The 16,910-nt window shown below is 30.5% G+C and overlaps 1 protein-coding gene across 1 annotated transcript; it reads left to right on the top strand.

Annotated features, from left to right (window-relative positions):
* The first annotated feature begins 1,192 nt into the window (after positions 1–1,192).
* LOC134240202 (motor neuron and pancreas homeobox 1-like) lies at positions 1,193–16,851 on the top strand. Its single transcript, XM_062722303.1, has 3 exons — positions 1,193–1,898; positions 14,863–15,023; positions 16,421–16,851. Exons 1-3 carry the CDS (start codon positions 1,331–1,333, stop codon positions 16,745–16,747), a joined length of 1,056 nt encoding a protein of 351 aa, XP_062578287.1. The 5' UTR covers positions 1,193–1,330; the 3' UTR covers positions 16,748–16,851.
* The last annotated feature ends 59 nt before the right edge of the window (positions 16,852–16,910 follow it).

Raw genomic sequence — 16,910 nt, 5'->3', positions numbered from 1 at the left:
CATCAAATAAATGTTAAACTATTTTCGATATTTAGAAAAAAGGAAAATCTTTGATATAAGAATAGCATTAAAAAAACTTTTTTCCTTAATTAATTTTGGAAAGTTAGAAAAATCACAATTTTTAGCTTTGTTTAGCGTTTATTTTGCATAACAGGAACACTCTTTGATATTTAAAAAAGTATTCTAGTATTGGAATTTTGTTCAAACATAACAAAATTAATCTAAATCGCTGCACTTGAAAATAATTTTTAAAAAAATGTTTCTACATTTTAAATCAAATAAAACAAAGCGATCACCAAATGCATGTACATGTAATGTTTAAATTTCTGAATTTCGAGTAAAAAACGAGGTACATGTACATATTACATAAAAATTAAGTTAAAAGATAATAAATAAATAAATAAATAAATAAAGTAGTTTAAAACTAGTGCAATAATATAAAAAAGAATTAACATTATGTTTTTTTTTTCCAAATGTGCCTGAATTTTATCAAGTGAATTGAATACAAGTGTAAATGCTTTTTGCTGCATACTCAAGAGAAGAAAAATCATACAAACTTATTTATATTATTTATTATTCATTACCTCTTTAGAACAAATGGCGATTTCCTGAAGTATCGTTCCATTGAGAGGTATTGTAAGGACCATTCATAACGGGTATTACAGGCGGGATTAGGACAATGATTAGCTTCCGTTCTCTAGAGAGCTAAGTGGTCATTTACTGGAAGATAATGGGGTTATAAAGATAACGGTCATAGCCACTTCTTTTTATTGAAATATGATTACATGGTGTATCTTCAATTTCAAACCATGTGAAAAAAAGTCAATATTTTAAAAAATGAATGAAAATCCGTTATTTTTCCAATGCAGTTTTGAAGACTAAAAAATGCATTAGGAGACACATTTTTACTCTTTCATTTTCTCGTCTATTTGATTTTAATTTTAGTAATAAGCTGTATTCAATCTCTGTTTTTCCAAGTGGAGATGTATTGATGTGAAATAATTTTGAGCCAATCTGTTATCGGCATGGGCTATCAGAGTTATTTACCGACAACCATATTTGAACAAGTCCAGTAGGCCCCGCCTTTACATTCACATTTTGAACGAACAAGATAAAATCATAAGGAAGTATCACATTGATTACTCTGCTGTGCTACCGGATTTCAGAAAGACTTCAAATTTGACCGATCTGATTTAGCCAAGGAAAAATCAAACGGTCAAGCAAAAGAATTTGAAAAAGGCAAGCCACTGAAGAAAATTACGAACTTTCAAAGAATATGACGTGAAAAATCATTCGAAATTGCACCATTTATATTCTAACATCGTGTTTAATGGTTTTGGATAATTCTGCGTTTGGGACTTTAACCATGTCCTTTAGTATTGACGCTTTGCTTTCAAATGACGTTACACAAAAACAGGACTCAAAATTGAGCAGCAAAGGACAAATTCATGGAGCAACTAACAAAATACCAACTGTCGGTAACAGTAAGGGACATCCGGCAAAGGATCATCCAAAGTCTCCATGCGATTCTCCTCGGCCCTCTTCCTCGGGATCAAGTAACAGGTGCCCGTCTAGTCCAGAGTCGAGCATCTCTCCGTCAAATTCTGTGAATTTTTCTACCGGAAGTTTTATTCCTCGTCCCGGTCTTTTGAATCCCCAGCATCCAGGATCACTTATCCCCTCCAATCACCTTCATGGACTATTTCCGGGCCATCAAATGTACGGATATGGCTCTCAGCCCGGTCACCCCATGCTTCCGATTCTTCCCGGCAGTGCTTTTCATTCTCCAATGAATCCTGGACTTAAAATGCCCCCATCACATCAAGGGATTCAACCCTACTTGAATGAGTGGTTCGCCAGAGGTGGCATGTTTATGCCAAGAATGATGGACTATGGAGGTATGGAAATTTCGTTTTAAAAAAGGATAGCCAGTCAATATCAAAATAAACTGTCCATTTAATCCTGCTCCATTAAATCTATAGGTTTTCATATAATATTAAAATCAACTAAGGCTTCATATATTAACGAAAAATAAGGTTTAAAACATAAAACAAGAAGCATAATTTTCACAAAAAATATTTATTTATTCTCTTTTAATAAGACATAAAAAGAATTACAACAAAAAAGTCAAATTAACCATCTTACCCCTGGGACAGCAACAAATAACAAACATATGATCTAAATGCCAAAACAAACTTGAACTTTTAAAATCATGAGAACTAATCATAATGTGCTATTCATAGATAAATGAAAATAAGAAGAATACAAATATTTTGAAAATACATGTTGTGGCTGTTGTAAAAAAGGAAAGAGATTCTTTAAAAAGGGATATATAAGAATTTATCGCTAAGAATGAAGATAAATTATAATTTCATTATCCGAATTCTTACAAATATTTTGTTTGTAGTAGTATTCAAAATTATTCATTATATATCATATGATACAAGATAAACTGACCAGATATTTCACAGTAAAAGAAAAATATTTACAATCTTTACTCTAAACAAGATAACAACTTCATGCCCAAGGTGGCTAAAACAATGAGGTGCAAATTTGAAACTAAGGGTACATTTATATAGCTTATCAAAGGACATATCAGCAATGTGTTCACTGGAGAGGGTGAATAAACAACTTTAACATGTAATCATATATTTGAACATGTTGCCATTTATGGCTGTTCAAAAGGTTTCATTTGGTAAGTATAGATATTTACAAAGTGGCCAGAATTATTTACACCAAGGGGCCCGATAACGACATAAATGTGTGCAGGGTAACATGTAACATTTTAAAAAGACCTCATCAAACAATATACATACACAGAAAACAATGTACTTTTGATCCTATAACTCAGATTGTTTCAAATAAATGACATTGATGTAATAATAACATTGTAGCTTGGATAATTTACCTTTTTTCTACGAGATTATTGTCATTTTCTATATAACGGGTATACTAATGAAATTTAACTTTATAATTATTGATTTTTATATAATAAAAGAAAGTATGTATTGCTGATATTGAATTTTCTAATGATGCAGAATTAAGCAAAAGTATACTAACATAAATAATTAATGTTGGACACCGATGATAATAATTATAAATCGTCTTTTGCCATTTATACATTTACAAATAAATGCATCCCAAAAAGGTAACTACTATATTTTAAGAAGTCGGTATAAACCGTTTTCAAATAAATGAATGAACATTAGCAACTCAAGAAATATTTTCCCACAAAATCTTTTAGCTGACATAATAATTTAAGCTTAACCATATTCCGGTTCTGTGAGAACTTGCTGGCACAAATGAAGGCCTCGTCTGAGACATTGCTCCCTTCTCTTCTGGTTGTACCGTCTGCGCGGGAACTGGGGATCAGAAAGCGTCTCGTGCACCCAGATTACGGGAAAAAGGATCATATCTTGACAAAACAAAACCCATCGATGAAGATAAATGATCATTAAAGCTAGAAGATGAATTATAGATTGTAGATGATCCAAGAATATGAGCCTTTTAAGCGCTCAAAAATTTAAAAATAAATCGTCTAAATCTTTAATGTGTTGAAATAGGGTTTAATTCTGTAAAATGGGTGTTTGTTTTAATAAATTTGTCTTATCGGAGATTATCTACAAAGTATTGTTCCGCGCTAATTTGACGCGTCTTCTTCGGAAAGTCAAACCGATGTTTGGTCGATAATTAGTCTACGGAACTAAAGTAAATAGTTTGATCAATTCTCTTTCCGTTTTTTTTTTATTTTATTTTTGTGTTCATTAAAGAAAGACAATGTTTTTTTCAAGTAATTGTCCGAGAGATATAGTGAAAACAAAGAATTTCTAAAATTTCATATGAAGAAAACCCCCGGTGTTAAAACTGTAGATAAATATATAATTCTTCTCATCGTATTTTTCCTAAGAATTAAATTGGTATTTTATGTTTAACCATTTTTACATCAATTTCTATTTAAACGAAACATATTGCTGCTAGCAATATACTTGTATACAATATACTAGTATATCACCCGTTGAATAATATAAAGAAGTGAATTGCTTTTAAATAAATGTAGAACATTGAATGTAAATTTTTAACATTGATTTTAATATAAATGTCAAAATAGGGAACAAAGCATTACGACAACTGAAACAATATATATATATTAAAAAACCAAATTAAATATAGTTGTTATTTCGTAAAAATAAAATTTGAGTAGTATTTTATTTAAATAATATTCCTTCATTTTTTAATGGATATTTTTTTCTATGAATAAATATTATTTCACAAACATAGAATTTATTGTTAAAGAATTGATTTCTTGAATATTCTAATTCTTGATAGAAAAAAAAACCTATTTGCATAGTTAATATTTGTTTATGAAATGTTCTCAAAAATTAAAATCATGTTTCTATTGGTATTTATAGATAAACCTTAAAAACTGGACATAATAAATACATTATACGAAAACAAACAATTTTTAAATTTTCCAATGAAGTGCATTTATGTAATAAAATATAACATGCTATGTAATAAAATGGTCGAATTAAAATATCATAAAAACCCAATATCATAAACTGAATATGATGTTAAGCGTTTATTCAAGATATAAAATATAGAAAAAATATTGTAATTCTATATGCTATTTATATTCCTTTCTTATAAATCAGGTGAAAATATAAGTCTATATAAGTATTTGATCAGCAGTTTAAGTCATATATAACATGTAAATATGTCGTTCTGAAGTAAACAATGTTCATAGTATTCTGCAAGTAGATATTTCTTCTTTGAATTTACATTCTAAAAACTTCTTTAAAATCCAATAAATCTTGAATTTTAATAAATTTCAATATCAATCAAGTTCAAATTTCGACTAGCATTTAGCCAGGAGAACAAAACAGTCCCGCCCCCTTTATAAGTTTTTCTTGAAAGCAGTACCATAGTGTTTAAAATGTGATTTTTTTTAAATGGAATTGATTTAACTTAAGTTTATAATATTTTTAATGGGATATTATTTTTTAATCCTGTAGTGCAATTCTTGTTAAAATATCCTGTTTCTTGGCAAGAATGTTTTTTAAGAAATAATTTTCTTATAAATGGAATATATGTATTATAAAAATTATTGACCTTAACTAAATTTTTCCTGGTGACTGAGAAATTCCTCACCAGAAATCAATTTCTATAAAACACAAAGGGAAAAATCAGTCGACAAATGTTTTGATACTGTGTTATGTTTTTGATTCAAAACACATTCATTGGGGTTGAGAAATCGAGAGAAATCGTAGCAACCAACGGTGGTCTATAACGCGATTTATCACGCGCTCCAGCGACTAATTGTGTGAATAATCACCTCTCTTAATCCATTACTTCTACCAACAAACTCATGTGCAGGGGTTACATTCAATTTGCAACAAGGGAATTAATCCCCAATTGAACAAAATTAATTGCTTTCTTTTCAATTTGGTTTTGTTTCCTATCTAACCATTGTTGTGCGAAGGGACAGATATTTGCACCTGTACGTACAAAATCAAATATTTATCCCGTCTATCTTATCTCTAAAATTCAAGTAGTACGCTATATCATTAAGTTCCCCTTAAACCAATTATGTAGACCTTAATCCCCACAATCCGGAATTCAAGATACGGCGCGGTTTCGGACAATAAATGCAACCTTTCATGTCATGCTAGAAATCATTATCGGAGAGGTACTAGCACAGACGTCTTGGAGCGTAAACAAATTTTGAATCCATTTCACCAATCGATGATCGATATTTACGTGATATGGAATTAAAAAATGACGATAAGGTACATTATATGTTAAGCTTAGCAAATCCAGCTGTGTATGCCAGAAGTGAGAACAAGATTTACACACACAATGCTGGGAGATTACAAGGGACCACTTTCTGGGATTGGACGAATAACTGTATTCCATACTTGGACAGAATGCAATGAAATAAAACAAAATAGAAAGTAGATAACATAAAAAACACTAGTACATGTACATATAAGAGGAAAAACAGGTAATTGGCTGAAAGAACATTTTGTGTGTTCTAGATGAAAACAGAATCAAAATTTAATAAAATATAAAGAATTGGTTCAGAAAGATGGAATGAAATGGGTTAAATACATATGTATAAATGTAGAAGAACATTTAAGAAAACTACAGAGTATGAATGTTTTAAATATAATGCACTAAATCTCACAGTACTTTACATAACATTGTCTACTTAGGGAAAAACGACAAAATTATTGACCAAACATTGTTGTTTGATTACTCAGAGCTATGATTAATTGCTTTCTTATCTGAAGTTCAATCTGCCAACATAACTTCTTTTCTATTGACAAGTTATCTCAATTTATATATGTCAACTTTGTAGATTTTTTCAAAATCTAAAAAACGTACAAAGAACACAAAAAGGGTTGGAAAAACGTATATATAGATGCATTGCATAAATTAGTATAAATAGAAATTAGTTCTTTCAATGGAAATTTAAGTTGGAAATATTAATCAAGGAAAAAAAGCTTCAAAGAAGCTTCACAAGAACAAGAACTTCTTACATATCTTAAAACTTTTCGAAAATTAAAATGGGCTGTTAAGTTATTTTTACCCTTTTCACAACTTTATGTGGTTTTGCCAAACAAGTGAAAGAGAAACCATTCTAACTAGAGATATTTGAGCTTTGGAAGAGAAAATAGTCTGTGTTATTGATCCCTAAAATTGTCATCTCACCTGAGCAAAAAGCTTCAATGAGCTTTTCTAATCACCTATTGTCAGGTGTCTGTCAACTTTTCTAAAGCCATTGGACTAATTGCAACAAAAGTTGTACTAATATGTATAACTGGGAAACGGGATTCTTATATTTCAAAAGGGAAGAAAGGACAAACTTACACCAAGGGGATAATAAATAAAAGGGAAAAATAGAGTAGGGGAATTAAAAATGCTTTTTTTAAGACCCATTGGCTTAGAAGAGCTAAAACGTATGTGGAAGCTTTAAAAGGAAGAACAGATTTCCTGTGTTTCCTTTCCTATGTTCAGAATAGGGTAACTGTAACAATAGAAGATCGAATCTATAAATTGAAATTGAAATTAAAATTAATATTAAAATTTAAATTACAGTAGAAAAAATTTAACATCATTTCTCAAGAAAAAAAACTGACTAGAAAGTTCTTAACTGAATATTTACTGTAAATTATTCAAATCAAGGATGCTGGTAGAAGGGAAGAGAAGCAATAAGGGATAAAAGTTTTCACTGAATTATAAAGAAAAAGTCTTTACAAATTTTTCTTCAGGGAAACTACTTCTTCAGAACAAATGGAACAAAAAAGTAACGTATGAAAAGCTTCCAAATGTAATGTTATCATTAATTGTAAATTGTTCAAATAATGGATACTGGTTTTAGATTGAAACTTTGAAAATTACTTATTAATATATGGGCGATAGAAGATCAAATTTTCATGAATGTTTCTAGACTCTATGTACAATTCAAAATTTTCCAAATTATCATCCTTAGAATTTATGTGGGTCCACAAAAGAAATTATCAAATAATTAATTTTCTCACATAAGAATATGTTGCAAAAATTGTAAATAACTCTTTTTTATCCACAATCACTAGACCATACAAGTTGAAATTATTTTAGAATTATGTCAAAAACTCCTAAGATATATAGATTCTATATATTGTAGGGGAACTATACGAGATCAAAATTTGGCATAGAACTATATAAGAATGTTTTGTATAATGAAAGAATTTAAGAACCACAACAGAAACATCCATTTGAAGACATTAGCATATTGTGTAAATTTAATGTTATTTTTAGCAAAGGACCACAATTTAGTGTTGTTGAAAATCAGGATCAAATTTTTAAAAATTACATGCATTCAAAAAAAATCTCCATAAGTGCAAGGCTATGGTAGGTAAATCTGTATTGGATCATACCTAAGGTTTGTAGATTCAGAGGTCCTCAGAGCTAGAGATGGGCCATAATACTGGAACCCAACCTTTCAAGAAAAATAAAAAAAACTTTTAAATATCTTCTGAAGATCTGTGGGATAAACTAACTCAGGTGAGAATTTTGGCCCTCTAACCTCTTGTTTTTGCTTTTAAAATTTCATTTTTATACGATTCCCATGAATGACTAACAATCTGACAACCATTCACACTCTCGTCTGGTGATGGTATCTGAAGTAGGATTAAATTTTTAATTTACCCCCTCTTCTTACGAGGACGAGCGGTGTCGAGGAGGTATCAGGGGCAGAGAACAGGTTAATTGTTTTAATATTTCCCCATATCAAAAATGATTGACTGACGTGCTAAGCTTTTGTTTGCCTGTTTTGAATATTTCAGGAATGTGCATTTTTCAATTTATCAACAGGAGTTCATGTTTTATGTTTTTTTCAAGAGGTATTTTATCAATTTTTTCAATAAATCACAGCTGTTGCGATAGAACAATATGACACGTAACATCTGTTTTTTATGTTAAAAGTTTATAATATTTAGTTGTTAAAATAATATTAAGAAATCTAATCGGATCCAGGAAAGTAATACTTTTGTTAACAAACTTATTTATTAGATTTTGTTCATTCATTATCATGCAAAAACTAGTTATCGAATACATGTACACATGTATTTATAAAGGACCTAGAAATCTAAGTAATATATGGACAGAGAAAATAAACCATGGTCTTATTTCGTCTTGAAAACAATAAGATTAATTTTTCCACCATTTATTCCATGATGTGACCGATTATTTATTTTTTCACCATCAGTACACACTTTGGTCCCAGTTGGTCATCAACAAATTTCAAATACACAAAAGTAATGAAATTCTTCTAGTCTTAACAATGTGTGCTTTATCATTCCGAAATTAGAAGAAAAGCGGATTTAGATTGATAACTAATCTCATCTGTAACCAGAGCTTGCATAAGAAATGATCCGACATTATTTGGTAACATCAGTCCTTCATGATAAAGGATATGATAGGACAGAGATCTGACGGATGATTCTGGGTACTATCTCTATGATAGGCGAATTAAATAGTCATTCCTGATAACAATATCAAGACCAAACTATTAGGAGGGCCGTGGGTCACAAGGGTTAGATGGACATTGGTCAAGATTGATAAATCTCTGGACTCTATCTACTTTTTACACTTTGATCAGAGTGAAGGGCTGGGAATGCTTTCATTGTGTATGAAATTGAATATTAACTGTAGGCTGAAAATTTTACATATCAAAATTTGATGGCAAATCATCTATTTTATTTAATACTTAGAAAAAAAATGAAAAAAAAATATTTATTAAAGAAGGATATCCTGCCATATTTCCATCAAAAACCAACAAGCAAAATAATTTTCAAACAAATTGTTTTCCAAGAATTTGAGGAAGAAATAAATAGATTAAAATAAATAAATAATACAAAAATAATAATGTAAAATGACCTGCAATTAAAAGTGTTCAGGCATTTTGAATTTTTTTCCCAGGACTGAAATAAAAAACATTTTTTCTATCGAACTAAACTAGTTTACTTTGATTGAAAATGATTTTTTTTTATATTTAATTTTTATTTTATCTTAGTTTGCTTTCATTCTTCATGTGTATCTTAAGATGAAGTTGATAGGGTTTTTTATTTTTCGTGAAAGATATTTTTTATTTATATCATTTGAGAAAGGAGTTTGATATGATTCCACAGAGAATTGATTTATTGAAATGCTTTATTTAACAAAACAGCGTTTTATCATACTACACTCATGTTTTGCCAAACACTTGCAATTTTGAGTTAGATGAACAATGTGAAGATAACAAACGGTTATTGATCCTAACAAAACAAACAATACGTACAAATGTGTAAAAAGGGCATAAAACAAGGACCTCAGGAAATTAAAGAGCAAGATTAGGTGCCAACGAGGAGTAAGCATCCCTTTTAACTGGTCACACTCCAGCCGACTGCCCCATGTTTTGATCTTTTAGACTGAAATTACAGTAGTCTTTGGTTCAAAATTTTATTCCAAAAATGGAATGAAAAAGTTCAGAAAAAATTTAATCTAATGAAACTTTATTTTGTTAACAAGGTTGCTGGTGGCTTATTACTACAAAAATTAGGGAAATAACGACGGAAAAGCTCTTGTTATCTCTCATGTCATACAATTTAGTTGTCACTATTTCAGTAACTCTATTTTATACTTAAACAGGTTCTTTTAAGTTACCTTTATGTATTGACTGAAAGAATTTCTTTCTTTTGACATCTATGTCAGTAAACAATAAAAATTAATTTATAATATTTTTTTGTTGTTGTTTGATTCATTTTTAGAAAATTTGGTAGCTATCCTTTTGTACTCACATATTGAAAAGAAACTTGGGATATATTGTTCATTTTTTTCCAGTAGGTCTTTCGTTTTATTTCTTTCCTCAAAATTCCCTCTTTTATTAGTAGCTTAATCACCTTTTGGAAAATGAAGGTATCCTTTGGATGTAACCCGGGCAGGTTACTCTTAAATATTTTTTACAGGGATTTCAACAACCTCGTTTAAAGTCAGCATTTCGTAAATGCCATGCTCGTTATAGTGACTGTATTAGCAATTGTAGTTTCACTTTGTCGTATTTAGGTTGTCTTGTTTCATACAAATTGTTATGTCCTTGTTTTTTGTGTTTTTATTTCTTCTTAATTTGTCTACAAAATGTTTAGTCTACCTGATAAATTCATGGGCTCACGGCGGATGGGACCGGTCAACAGGGGAGCTTACTCCTCCTAGGCACCTGATCCCACCTCTTTAATTTCTAGTGCTTTGTGCTCTATTTACAAATTTGTAATATTTGAAGTTGTTATGTTTGTTATGTGTACCCTTTTTCACCTTAGCTTGGGAGCCCATTGAGGTAAAAAAAAAGAAGACATTTTTCTTTCAAAAGTTATTCTTGGAACTTCTATATTTACGAAGCCAAGTTATCATACTCCGTTTACTGATCACTTTTCTGAGAATTTACCAAATATGTGTTGTTTTTTTTTTGAAAAACTTACTTATGTATATATATTTTTTTATGATTTAAAAATCATCCTCTTGTATTTTTTTTCCTAATATAAATGCATTGTTTTATATAAAAAATAATTTTTATTAATGGTTTAAGAATGAATTATTCATTTACTTTCTATTTGAAATAAGATTTGATCACATTTCACAACAAGAAGTGATTTGTGAGAGATGGAAATTCTGTATTTGCCAGTGATAGTCTTGTATGTCAGTTCTTAGCTATAGTTATTTAATCACGTGATCTAGTTTCGGCGCTATTCTCTCTAGGGATGATCTATTAATTTGTCACAACTTGAACTGAGTGAAATGAGTTGAAGATTTGGAAGTAAAATTTCATTACTGATGTTAGTTTCTCGCATTAGACAGCTGGATTCATTTTTTCTCTTCATATAAGTCAACAAAGTTGCCCATCAAGATAGTATTAAACCGGCATCTACGGGCAAAAGGCTTGCAATTTGCTAATTTAATTTTCAATTGGCGCGCTATTAGCCGGTTCCGACAGTCGATTTGCCGCAGAGTTGCTGACAGTTCTTGTTTGAGTTTTCTCCGATTAAAGTTGCCTTTCGATTAATAACATTACCATTTGAATAGAACGGCGAACGAACGATGTTGAAAACTCAATCAGCCGTATTGGTTGGTCTTTAGAATTCATGGTCATTTTAAGATGAGATAATTGTAGAAAATGTGCGTATCATTTCTTAAGCTTTCAACGATAGACCTAATTGAGTAATTAATAGCATCCTCCTGTGTATCAAATATCTTAATTAAATTAACATAATTACAATACCGTTATATGGTGGAATATGGTTATATATCGAAGAGCAGCATCAACGCATTTAGTTAAAAATAAATCTAAATAATCGAATAAAAAATTCAAATGCGATTATATCGTAAACACATCTTAAAATAAAATTAATGTTTTTATTTTGATGAATATACAATATTATTTGATACATTCAAAACATAATTTTCTTTAAAATGTGTTGTACGTGCCAATACGCTCAAATTTATAGGTAAACATACGTATTATCTATTTATCAAGTGAATTATCAGAGAAAGTTTTTCTTTTGTCAACGGGGTACATTTATATTCAAAGAAAAATACAGTATTCAATCAGTAAAGGCAATCAAATTCCAATTGTACTTTCGTGTGGTACAAATATATATTTCTCCATTTTTGTGAACTGTTTTGAATTGATTTCTCTTTTTTCTATGAAATTTCTAAAACTTCAAACAAATTAAATTATCAAAAGTAAACTGATACTGAAATTGCGAAAATATCGCTTATTTCTTAAAATAGTAAAATAATATTAATCTACAGATGAGTGTATTTTTTCCTATTGCAAAAGTAATGGATAAAAAGATAATTCCAAGAACCCTTCGCTTTTTGCGGGAAAAGGAAAAAGACAATAAAGTAAGTTAAAGTTGAGCGATCTTGACTAATTTAGCTAAAAACGGATAATAACGGAAATAACGGAGAAATCAGTCGACAATTCCGTGTGTACATAATGGTCTAACAATTAGTATGAAATAAGTCAGTAAGCATTTGACGTCATGATAAATTGTTGTTTGCTGACAAGATCATTTTGTCGACTATAGAACGTATGAAATGATGAATTCAAACGAGACTATTGATATTCTTATTTAATCAATTTGTTTATCACTAACTGACATCGTTTTAGAAATTTTTCATACGAAGTTCACGCTATTGCATATCGAATCAAATGAGATATAAACACCGTATGCAGGTGATGAAGGTATATTGCTAAATAAGTAAGGGAAATTGACAATTGTAAAGTTAGAGCAATCATGTTTATCATAAAGCTTGGTTCACATATTACCATTAACGTCTTTCCAAATATGAAGTAGATGTGTCAGACTCTGTGGTATCTTTTATTTCGAATTCACTGGGATATGTCATATCGTATTGACGTAAGAATGGAAATTACCATTATTAATTTACAATGCGTTGTCTATATAACTAAATGTCGGGTTGAAGGCCACATGAAGTGAATTCTTTTTCACGCATAAGGTTTTGGATAAATTCTGCTTCATATGAATGCAAAAATACGTCTGCTAATAACGGTATGATGTCAGATGTAAGAGTAAATTTGTCAATTAACTCTTATTAAATCGAGACTTAAAAAGTTCATAACATACGTATGTGTAAACATAAATATGTTGTATTTTGACCAAAAAATTGCATGTTTAAATATACATACATTATCATTCACTATTTACTATGAAAGATGTAAATAAAAAAGATTGACAAAAACGGAGTAGAATGCCTATGAAAAAATCAATCGTGAGCGCCCCAGCCGATTATTAAAATCTACACTCTATGTATACCTTTTTAAATATTTAAAATTTTTGTTCCACTATTTAAAATAAATGTATGTGTGTTAGAAAGTTACATTTATAACACTTTAAATTCAGTTGATATCACTCCTTCAGAATAAGAAAATAAATTCTGTTTACAAATAATGAACAAGTGATTACTTCCCTTAACCTGGAAATACCCCCTCCTTGATAACCAGTTTTAAAAAAAAGAGGATGTCTGCCCAATATTTCTGTTGCTATTGAGACATCTCCGTGAAATATGGAAACAGATTTTAGAACTATTGTGATTGGCAATTTGATTAAAAGTGTACGCCTAATTTGTCGCCCGAGTGGGCTCTGAGCAATAAATTACAGTTAGCGAAATGAACAAATTCCTTCGATAATTTGGTTAAAATTGATTAAGACGGCAAAATTGTCTCGTGTTCAGGAGATTAGTATTCAGCATTTCCGAAATCTGCTGAAAAGCACGAAATCTAAAGAGTGCACAAACAATCTTAGGTCAATTTTAATCAAATGAATCGTACTCACGCAAAAACGTGCAGAGAAGATGTCAAGTCACAAAATATTTTCCAATAATATAAAATCCGGAAAGATAACTTTATTCAGTAATTTAATATCATTTTGAGTTAAATAGCGAGAAAATAGGAATGTCAAACTAAACTTGAGTATATTATTTTTTAAAACTTAATGTAAACACTGCTCTATATACATATGTTTTACTTTGTCAAACTATATTACTTTAAAATATGTCCTTTAAACATCAAGCACTAATAACTTAAAGGTATTTTACAAGATGGGATGATAAATTATTTTTAAGCATGGTTTCACATCCCATAGTCAAATATCAACCTGTGATTGTTTTTTGTTTTGTTTCCAGGTGATTATTGTTTTTTTTAATTATCCCAGCTAAAATGTCATGGAAACTAACAAAACAGTTAATAGCAAATAAAATAGAAAGAAGTAAAAAAAATAAGCTATATGAAAAGAATAAATAAAAACATGATATTGAATACCAAGAGATATTCCTGTGTGATGCACATCTATTATTGGAGAAATGAAAAATTGATGTATAGAAGGTTACCCTCGAGTGACCTCAGATAAAAGAAAAAAATTACTCTGTCTCTTTTCCGTCTACAGAAAGGGTTATCAAAACGAAGCGAACGTGTTTATAAATCTATACTCTATGTTTCTTCAAAATACCCTAAACCTTAAATGTATTTTTTTTTTTTATCAAGGAAAGAATTTTAAAAATCATATAATTATTTTAAACACTGTTTGCAAACTTACGTGCACGATGAACGCATTATCTCAAATGGTTATTTACATAAATAAAGAAAATTTTATATTTGTTAAAACACAAAAAATATTTAATACAATTTTAAAGAAATCTCTTTTTAAAATGCATGTTTGGCACCTGACCCAACCTCTGTTGTTTTGGAGGTCCGTGTTTGCACTGCTTCTATTTTTGCATTGTTTACATTGGACTTTTGAACTTGAATACTGTTCGTTACCTTTCCAGCTCAGCAGCAGTCTAGTTTACTGGGTAAGACCCGCCGTCCGAGGACCGCCTTCACCAGTCAGCAGCTCCTGGAGCTGGAGAGACAGTTCAAGATGAACAAGTACCTGTCCAGGCCAAAGAGGTTCGAGGTGGCGACCTCACTGATGTTAACAGAAACACAAGTAAGTGTTAAACACATTTCAATAAAACGTTCTTCTTAACGATTGATGAAGAGAAACCTGGTGATCTTAAAATCTTCTAATTGGTTTTGAAAGTAATCAAAGTTAATTATAAGAATATAAACATTGTAACGGACATTTGTATTATGTTGCCTTGTGTTGGATAATAAAATAATTGTTTCAATTTAAAAAGAGATCTACAAGTTTTATATCCTCTTATCAATGAAATACACTTAAAAATGCTCCTATAGACTAAAATCTGCAATTGATAGAGTATAAGAATATAGACCTTGTACGTCTTAGTACCCGAATGCATTATGAGTCATCTTGGCTTTTGTGGGAATATTAGTGAATCAGTTTGACCTAGATTAGAAGGTTTAGGCACCCATTGCTCAGTGATAATCCCCTGATACAACTGATGACAAGACAAGTCTTAGATTTAATTCATCGATGTCCTCAATGCAACGCTGAAAAATCTTTAGAAAACAGGAAAATATATTCAAACGACGGTATGATTGCATTCATCTATACTCAATTCGATATATAAAAATGTATACAATATTGAGACAAGTTCTGAGTAAGCTGTTGACTTCTGGTAAATTTGTCTATGTCTTCAATTCAAAATTGTAAGGTCTTTACACATGAAAAGTTTTGGAACTTATTATTAAGGTCCTTTAAATTATAAAATCTATACAAATGATAAGTATCAGAATAAATCCATCATCATAATTGTCCTCAATTAAAATACAAATAAAAGACAAGAGTATAAGATTCACATGCATTACTCATGTCCTCAGTCTAAAGCTGAAAAAATAAATCTTTAGGAAAGACAATTAACTGGGAAATATTGTAATTATATTTGATTTGATACGAAACTGTGAAAAAAATAACAACGCATGAATGAAAAAAATATGTTTTTCAATCATGACCAATTCTCCAAATAGTAAACTAGGCCTATATGTGTATGACGGAATCTGACGTTTTTCTAGCCCCCACCTGGGCTAACTTCTCGTCTTACTTATCAACCCCACCAGAAATTAATTACCAGACCAATGTTGACAATGAGTGTGGAGTTTTGAAAGGATATCTTGTTGTTAGCGGGATTTTACAAGCCTCCAGCGATGTTGTTGTCAAGCAAACTCAGGGTAAAGTTTCATGGGGGCACTGATACACATATCACACCTACTAAACAGGTGCTTCTAGCACACCTCATTCCGTGCTATAGTCCCGCTGTTTTCCCTCCTAATTACTTAATCAATCGCCAGGAACTCGACTCGCAATGTAAAATACCAAAGTTCCTGGGATATGTTGTTCACTTAAATAATGATATTTACATTTCATTATGAACTTCTGCAGAAAGACGCTCATGAAAAACGTTAATCTGTTTTCTGTCGTTTCAGGTAAAAATTTGGTTCCAAAATAGACGAATGAAATGGAAGAGAAGTAAAAAAGCGAGTGACCCTTTTCGAAAAAGTGGTGAAGATAGAACTAAAGGAACCACCACAGCATCAGAAACCGCGGCGACATCTAGTGAGGAAATGTATGATCTCGATCCGGAATCAGAAGATATCGACATTGATGACGTCGATGATGACGACGATGATCAAACGGAAGCTAAAGACTTGACGTTAAGTGCGAAATTGCAATCCCATGATTCATTTCAAGTGTCAAATCCAAACTTTTCATTCAACGGTTTAAATATGAGACAATCACAAGACGTATCATAAAAGCATATAATATATGCCTTGGTTTTACAATGTTGATAAGTTCATGACAATGTGTTATATTACATATTCGTATCGTTTTGATTGAGTATGTCTTTATCAGAATATAGAACAATGAATGAAAAAAAACTAATTACAATTGATTAAAAAGTAACAAAGTTTGTTT

This window comes from Saccostrea cucullata, unplaced genomic scaffold (genome assembly GCF_032062105.1).
Source record: "Saccostrea cucullata isolate Sc308-1 unplaced genomic scaffold, CSIRO_AGI_Scuc_v1 ctg74, whole genome shotgun sequence".
NCBI lineage: Eukaryota > Metazoa > Mollusca > Bivalvia > Ostreida > Ostreidae > Saccostrea > Saccostrea cuccullata.
The sequence above is the reverse complement of the archived record's forward strand: the minus strand, read 5'-3'. Positions and strand labels throughout refer to the sequence as shown.